We start from the raw sequence: 9,005 nt of genomic DNA on the forward strand, positions 1-9,005 counted from the left end.
AAAGTAAGTTGTTGATGGTTGCCATTTTGGTTTCATTATTTATTTTTATACTTGTTCTAATTTTAATTGACTTTCAATATGATGTGTTGCTGAACTATTTGAGTTCTCCTTCCAATTTGGACTTGTTCCTGTTTTTTCCATTTGGATACAAAGAAACTTTCTTATAAATAAATATGCAATATCTGGTGTGCTTAGGCAGTAGTGCCAAAAGGTGATAGTGGGAAAATGCCTGGGAAAGTTCACCCTTCCCCCCCCCCCTTCCCTAAGGGACGGCTCAGACCATATGGTCTCAATCCCAGTATTTGACGCCGGAAAAAATTGCTCCACACTGAAAAATAAAATTGATGGCAGCTTCGCCTCTGGTTCCAGGCAGTAGCAGCGAGAGGGTCCAGCGGAAAAATGGCTAAGGAAACAAAAAAAATAAAAAAAATAAATAAATTTTTAAATTTAATTTAAAATTGTTTTTGTTTAAATTGCCTGCCCCAGGCTGCTCTATCTTTGTGCATTTTTTAAACAATGTCGCATAGTTTAATGTTACTGTGTGTTACTGTTTTAACAATATTCTTTTAACATGTCAGAATTACCTCTTAACGGCAAAATACACTGTACCAGTGTTTCGGGCGAATTCTTACTACACAACAATATTGTCTAACTTGATCATTATTTTTAAAATCAAAAAGTAAAATCCATTGACTTAAAGCAAGACAATAAGATTACTTTTTAAATTAAAACAATGCTATTTATTAAAAACACTGAAATACAATGCAAATATAAATGCAGGGTGCTCATTAGATACAACTTACCAAGTACCTCAGAAATGAATATATCCTAATACCGACTTATTGTGATATATGAACATATTGAGGGGCAAAAGATGAAGTAATTTAAGAAATTAGGACCAAAGGCTGAAAGAAAGGCTGAATATTTTCTTATTAAGCCTATCTATCGCATTTCATCTAATCCTGCGTCAGAATTTTGAATCAACAGCCTGATTGATCCACAGGTAGGGAGTTGTCAAAGAATGCATGATTATCGGCTTACATAGCCGCTTCAAAACCTGCATATCATCATATTTGGCCTTGTGTATGGTAGTAGCTCTAGTGATGAAAACATTCCAAGATCCCACTAAGTTATTCGATGAGCTTTTCGCCTTTTCGCGCTGGGAACAGGTTTCCGATAACGCGCAGATTCAAATTGCCCATTCCAATTTATTGCGTATTTATAACCTGTGGGAATTTTGTCAACATGTCAACTCTCTATGGGCGCTGGTTGGGAACGGCATGCTCCTTTAAACATTCGCCTTAAGGAACGGATGTGAAGGTGAAAGAATGAATCTGAATTAATGTTATCACATTAAAATGGTGTTGTTTTATTTCTGGCAGCAAGAACACCTTCTTTCCATTCCTGTGAATCTCTATATCCGGCTTTACTGTTTATGTTGCCCATGTCCCTGTCACATCTCCATGTATGGAATGCCTCGCCTAATTGGAAAGAAGCACTTTACAGCCTGCAATCTCTCGTTATCAGTCGCACGCAGATAATGCAAAAAATCTAAAGAGAGTAAAGTTTTTGTTTTGCCCGCAGCCACTCCATCACCAAAAAAAAGAACTTCAGTTAGGCAGTGTCTGAAAGATAATTTTGAATGAATTATTGTAGCATTGAACACACTCATCCGCTCCTTTCTGGCAATCGCTCGTCGTTATGTCGTACAGGTACAATCGTCCGTGGATAGCACATGGATGCAAGAAAGTGCAGTAAGTGAGCTGTCGGCCGATAATAAACATGCATTAGCTGTTTTTGTTTTGGCCACGGTAGGTTCTTTGATAATCACACGCAATGCTCAAAATTCAGGATTGCTTTGCCCTCCGATTTTGCCTCTCGCTTTGCGACGTAAAATGGTGTGCCTCTCCTCACGTGCGAGCTCTTTTTTAGTCATGCAGTCTGTCCCCCCGTGTTAGTTGAACCCAAAGTTTCAACGCGTCGCATGGAAGTTCTGTTGACTATTTGTTCAAGATTTACCTGCTGAATCCATTCAATGTGGCATGTATCTTTCGCCCTTGGATATACGCAAAACCACATGTTTGACAATTAAGTGTTGAATATTTTCGCGATACGTTTGATACTTCACAGTGATATCGGGTGGGCAGTTCTTTGAAGCTATATCGAACATCTTTGTTATATTGAGGACTTTTATCAGACAAATATAGCCTCCTTGTCTGCGCCAAGAGCGTAATGGAGATCTTCCCCTGAATGAAGAACTATGACCTTGTATGGCCTCCTAGTCTCCCTCCTTTAGCTGATGGGGCCTGTCTTCTAGTGTTTGCCTCTGCCGTCTTCTTGTGGCTGACCTATGTAGATTAAAGAAGGAGACAAATCTCATAGCAAACTATTTTTTCATTTGTGAAGATTTGCATGGTAAAATAATAACTTCCAGTGTACATGCATGTGTTTAACTAATAAAGTTATCTAGTTCGCACATTGAAGAAATAAAATAACATTAGTAAAGTTGCTATAAAAATCAATTCAGTTTGATACATGGAATTGTGTCACCGTACTAATTAATAAATAATAGGCCACCTGAGTAGTGGATAAAGCGTTTCTTATGTCTCGCACTCTGTTCTTTGTTATACCGCCGAATATGGAAACAGAAAGCTTTTGGCATACTTGAATTTCTTTAAACATTCTTGCTGCTGACTTGGCTGGCTTTTCCAAATTATTGTTGTGCGAGAAGAAAACACAACCCTATGAGACATTGCCATTGATGTTAAGCCTCAATTTCACAAAAATGTGACCTTATCTGGTTTTTCTACTGAGGGCCTTCATATATATACATATACATATACATATATATATAATATGTAATATATATATACTATATAATATATATTATATCATTATATATATACAGGCAAAAGTACTGTCATCAATCCGTGTGTGGGCACCATAATACCTGATTATTTATGAAAAAACCAACTATATATCAAAGTTTAAACCAATAATATAATTAGCAACTTCGTAGTTAGCTTGATAGCTTTTCCACATATTTATAATACATTACAACTGTATATATTTTATATACATTATATCGTAAAAAACAAAACAGGCATTCAGCACCGGAGATTAACAAAAATATAAAATTAGTATAAGGTCTTTCTGGCAGTATGTTATAAATACATCAGCAACTAAGTTAACTTCTCTACTAACTTCAAACGACGACTAAACACTTCTCAAGCTAAATTATTTATTAGTTAGTTTAAAGGTATAAAGTTAGTTATTTTTATTGATTTAACATGTACCTAAGTTCATATATCCCCGAACTAAAAAATGTATAACAATAATCACATGATTATAAGATGGTAAATATATATATATATATCATAATATATTACCACCTTTAATGTGAATTTTTGTCGTGAAATAAGCGACATGGCTCATGGAACTAACATGCATGAGTGGGTGCTTGCACTCAGGGGACGTGACTGGATCGAGGCCTATTGAGAACTGCATATTAGATCTGGAAAAAAACAAAATGCATTATAGTCTTGCAGAGGCTATACGGTGTGAAATTTCTTCGTGTAGAAAGCTACCGACATACCAAGATAAAAATATAACTCGTCTATTCATATGAAAGTTTAGACTATATTGTATAAAATCATTAGGTATCAAATTTTGTGGTAGGCATTTACATGTAATAGAGATAGAAGACAGTAAAAGAGTGTAAGAGAAACAAAATTGAATCAGATGCAATATTCTCCCATAGGAATTAATTGTGTAAGAAGGAATTATTTTGAGCAAAAATGGCAATCGTGAAACGAGACAAATACTAATTAGAAAGAAATCGAGCATCGAGAATGCTTACGACATTGGCAAACATTAAAGCTTACTTACTTCTCCCGTCGGCAGCTCCGCCACACTCGCGCCGCTTTCGCTTCCTCCGATCACGGTCCAGCAATACTTAAGGCACTCTTAATTAGCTGCTCATTCTCGCAATTGTACCGTTTGCGTTGAAGCAATTTCTTTTGACAGCATTCTAAAACAAAGACACACTGACAACGAATTTACTGGCGAATCATAAATTAAAATATGGTAAAAAGTAATGTCACATTGGTCATCCAACTACCAAAGTAATGGGTGTTGCTAAAAATAAGCGTTGAAACAATCTATGAAATTAACCAATTACCAAGAAGCAACATCCTTATAAAAGTGAAACACATGGTTGGTTATATCATGATTACTATTGAAACAATGTAATTCTAGCTAAAGTAGCCCTACCTATAATAATAGTGGCCAGCTTCAGAATGCTTGAGCCTCTCTGTGCTTCCCTTCCCTGGCAATGAAGGCGGTGGCCAGGCTAACCAGATAGTGACTTTTCGGCAGGACTCGGCGACCAATTTCGCTGGACTGCTCTCTGCCAGTGATGTGGAGATAGGCAATCTAAATTAAAATGCATGGGGTTAACAGTAGGCCTAGAATAGTAAACTTCTAACACATTTATAATTAATATCAGATATCTATTAATAATTAATACTAATAATCGATCTAACAACTGAATAGCAGAATAAATCAGAATTATTATTTAGGTTTGTTATTTTGAGAAGATTACCTACAACCCACAGTATATGGCTGAATTACACATTACATTCTCTAATCACAGCCCTAGTTTCAAGTGACACTTTTCACATGAAAGGGTATCATTCCATACCATTGATTTTTCTACGCTGGAATCCTCCAGCAACACCTCCAGGTGTTCGAGCTCTTCCATTGTTTGTAAAGGGAAGGTCACACCTTCTGGCAAGGTGGCACCTTCCAGCTGCTCCTGTCCTCTTGATGTAGCTTTTAATATCGTGTTTAGTGTTCTCGCGTTGTGAGCGACATCCTCTCGCATCTCCTCAAGCATTCGTAAGATCTGTCGCTGCACTGCTAAAATATAGGAATAACACGCATAATTTATTTCAGCAGTAACTTAATTAAGCATATAACAAGGCTTGAAACGATTGCTCGCCCACTTAGTCAGGTCCCTTGGCATCATGATCGCGACAGAGCTGACAAAAGCATTAAACTTTGCACATTTAATTGTAGCTTATGGCAGTAAATATTAGAGGGGGTGCCCAATGTAGATATTCCTTAGAAGTGAATTATCGATTATTCAATGTTCGAACCACCCCCACCTACACTGGCGCATTGTGTACAGCTGGTAACCCCCCCTTCCCCGCGCGCATTTACGCATATATGCTATTGCGCTATGTATTAACTCATATCTCGCGAGCAGATTGAGTTACATTTCTAGAAATCTACAAAGATATAGACACATATCTTAGCTATATAATCATTGTGAATATTAAGTTGATTGACGCACGATTAGTCAATATATTAGCAAACATATGCGCGCGGTATCGCTCATGAAGGCTAATATACGCACGGCTATAGACGGAATGTTTTACCTGAGCATGTGTCTCTCTGACGTGCCTGTTGTGTCGTCTCTTCAGGCACCACAGATACGCTCTGCTGCTGCATTGGTGGTGGTGGTGGCAGCGGCAAGAAACTTCTCCCCATTGCTTTCTTTTTTAGTGGTGGGGAAACCTCCAAGTCACTATCAGTTTCGGAAATGTACCTTAAAGTAGGCCTATAAAGTAGTGAGACAGCATGTTATTTGTGTAAAATACTCTAAATATACAGCTGTTTGAACTGTACAATGAACAATGAATCATCATTAATACAAATTTTCAACACATCCACAGTTACACCACATCAATATTGGATAATTTATAAATTCATTATTACAGAAACGTATAATAAATGCTGCTTACCTTTTCTTTCTTTTCTGTGTACTATTATCCTCCTCTGATTGCAGGTCAGATGTGTATTCCGCCATTCGAAGCTTTTGTCTGGCTTTGTCATAATCACCTGATGAATAATGAATTATGTAAATATAGGGTTTGAAATTGTTGCAGGTTGTTTGAGGTGACCTCAATTTGACATTTAGACATTGGTCGCAAGTTTATTGAACCTTCTGTGGCAGTCATTTCTTATTACAGCAAATAACAGGCAAAGTACAAAAGATTTTTATGCTACCAATATGACAAGTTTATGATAAAAGCTTGTAAAATACAAGAATATGGTATATAAAACACATGAATTCAACAGTTACAGGCAACCATTTCATTATTTTCAAGTGACTTACTTGCAGTGGTTAGTTTACGTATTTCGTATGTAATCCAACACTCCTTTGGGGCACCATGATTCTTTATCAGATTTTTTATTGTCCCGCTCGAATGTGGTGGCCATAGCACGCTGTTTTCCTGTATCCAAGTGTCTGGCACAGCCTCCACCTCTCCCGTTTCCAAGAATTCAACGATAACATACATGCTAAAATTCCAAAAAAAAAGAAGATCAGTTCCATCTCATACCGGTAGAAATTATTATTATTATTATTAAATCTTAATTGCCTAATTCACATTACAGCCCTTTACAGTGGTGCATTTTGATACCCCAGAGTTAGGGGGACACCTATTCCAGCCAGCACCATGCACTGAGAGAGTGATACGTAGGTGAAGAGAGAGAGAGAGAGAGAGAGAGAGAGAGAGAGAGAGAGAGAGAGAGAGAGAGAGAGACGCACACGCACGCGCACATACACATATATACTAATCGCGTACATATATATATCACGTCATACATATTTCGACGAATATCTATTTGGGCCAACGTTGGCGCGCTGAGCAAAAATCCGTTGGCCAACGTTGGCGCGCTGAGCAAAAATCCGTTGGGCCAACGTTGGCCCAACGTCAGCATGTTATCCGGGTATATATATATGTATGGGCCCGCTGTAAACACTCGCACGTGCACCACTCACTCGACGCTCACACTCCAAAGACAGTATGCTAATAATATATTCGTACATCTTTGCGCTCACCAAATTAAATAACTCGTGTGCTCGCACGTACGGTAGTTGAGACAATACTAATCACATTGTTTTCAAAGGCTAAGTAATCTTTTATGATACCAAAGAGAGAGAGAGAGAGAGAGAAAGAGAGAGAGAGAGAAAGAGAGAGAGAGAGAGAGAGAGAGAGAGAGAGAGAGAGAGAGAGAGAGAGAGAGACGCACACGCACGCGCACATACACATATATACTAATCGCGTACATATATATATCACGTCATACATATTTCGACGAATATCTATTTGGGCCAACGTTGGCGCGCTGAGCAAAAATCCGTTGGGCCAACGTTGGCCCGCCGAGCAAAAATCCGTTGGGCCAACGTTGGTCAACGTTGGCATGAGCTGAAGACAGCCGTTGGCCAACGTTGGCCCAACGTCAGCATGTTATCTGGGTATAGGCCCGCTGTAAACACTCGCACGTGCACAACTCATACGACGCTCACACTCCAAAGACAGTATGCTAAATAATATATTCGTACATCTTTGCGCTCACCAAAATAAATAAATCGTGTGCTCGCACGTACGGTAGTTGAGACAATACTAATCACATTATTTTCAAAGGCAAAGTAATCTTTTATGATACCAAAGTAATATATATGAGTAATGAGTGTACGTATGTGTAAGTGTAAGTGTGCGTACGCGTGTGCATGTGTGTGTTTGTGTGTGTGTGTGTGTGCGTGCGTTAGTGCGCGCGTGCATGCATTTGTGTGTCTGTGTGTGTGTGTGTGTGATGCAGAAACGCTTAAACTTGCTATCACACATATGTATCACAATGAATTGACAACTTTTAGTAGTTATATGTATTACTAATCAATGGTAGCTAGAGTATATACTCAACACAAATATTGTAGTGTAGGCCTACCATGGTGCTTGTGTTGTAACAATATATAACCATATGGGTGCACGGTACCCGTAAACTAGGATGAAAACATATACAGCCAATATAAATATATGTTGTAGGCGGTTTGACTCCGTCTTACAAGAAGTGTATAGAAATGTTAACACTTATATTCACAAGAGAAGAAGTGTAGACAGTGCCACAAGAAATAGATTTATTCAGGGAAGCTCCTGCAGTTAATAGAATAATATACGCACGATAGTACACAAAGAGGTGCAGACAATTATTACGGTGCGAGTGCGACTTACACAGTTACAAGAACTACGTTTAGAATTATAGAAAGATTATTGCACGTACTAAAAGATAGCTTAGTTACTACGATAGAACAAATAAGAATGCAAGACAGTGATAGGTCTACAGTGGCATATAGATCTATGTGCATGAGAATAAGAACCTTAAGCCATTAGATAAGAAAGACGTACATACTCACAGACTAATAACACGCACGTTGCAGGCACTGACAATGTTAGCACTCAAACTGACTGTGCCCGTGCGGACCGTCTTATATATACACGCTTAAATTAGCAACTACAGACCCTCCCTCCAAACAAGGAAACCATCCTCGCGACCGAAACTAACCACAGATGTGTCGATTTAGAATAGTACATTCCTATGTACATTGCTATGTACACGGTCAGTCTATGCGAGTAACCGATCGCCCCATCCCTTACAAGGAAGTCCACAATCGCTCGTGTATAAACGAGTATCTCTCTCTATTGTCGAATCTCTCCTCCCGGGGAGAACCGAGACCCCGAGCTGCTTCTCAGGCGTGTGCTAAATGTGTACACAAACAACCTTGCCCACTCACGCACAAACACTCCTGCATCCTCTCGCAGACCGTGTTTCACACAATTCCTCGACCCCATTGCTCATGCCTAGTTAGTTATTACAAGAATCAATCTGCGGTGCCGATAATGTAAACGGAGTTATGAAATTGCTAACTGATTTAATTAATGCAAACCTCGTGTCTACAATGTATATATGTATATATATTTTTCAAGTTTGTCTTCACTGAAATCATTTGCAACTACCAACCATACCCCAACGTTGGGCCAACGTCATGTAGCCAACCACTTGCCAATCATGACCATGCCAACCATACACCAACGTTGGCCCAACGTCATGCTGCCAACCATTTGCCAACCGTGACCAGGCCGACCATATGCCAACGT

General features: G+C 38.8%; 1 protein-coding gene across 1 annotated transcript; it reads right to left on the minus strand.

Annotated features, from left to right (window-relative positions):
• Nucleotides 1-4,293: 4,293 nt before the first annotated feature.
• Nucleotides 4,294-6,605, minus strand: LOC106812455. The gene is made up of 5 exons (XM_014816339.1): nt 6,182-6,605; nt 5,808-5,904; nt 5,442-5,623; nt 4,703-4,920; nt 4,294-4,434 (listed from the first exon to the last, which is right to left on the minus strand). The coding sequence occupies exons 1-5, from the start codon at nt 6,363-6,365 to the stop codon at nt 4,294-4,296; spliced, it is 822 nt and encodes a 273-aa protein (XP_014671825.1). The 5' UTR covers nt 6,366-6,605.
• Nucleotides 6,606-9,005: the final 2,400 nt, after the last annotated feature.

Source organism: Priapulus caudatus, unplaced genomic scaffold, assembly GCF_000485595.1.
Source record: "Priapulus caudatus unplaced genomic scaffold, Priapulus_caudatus-5.0.1 Scaffold651, whole genome shotgun sequence".
Lineage (NCBI taxonomy): Eukaryota > Metazoa > Priapulida > Priapulimorpha > Priapulimorphida > Priapulidae > Priapulus > Priapulus caudatus.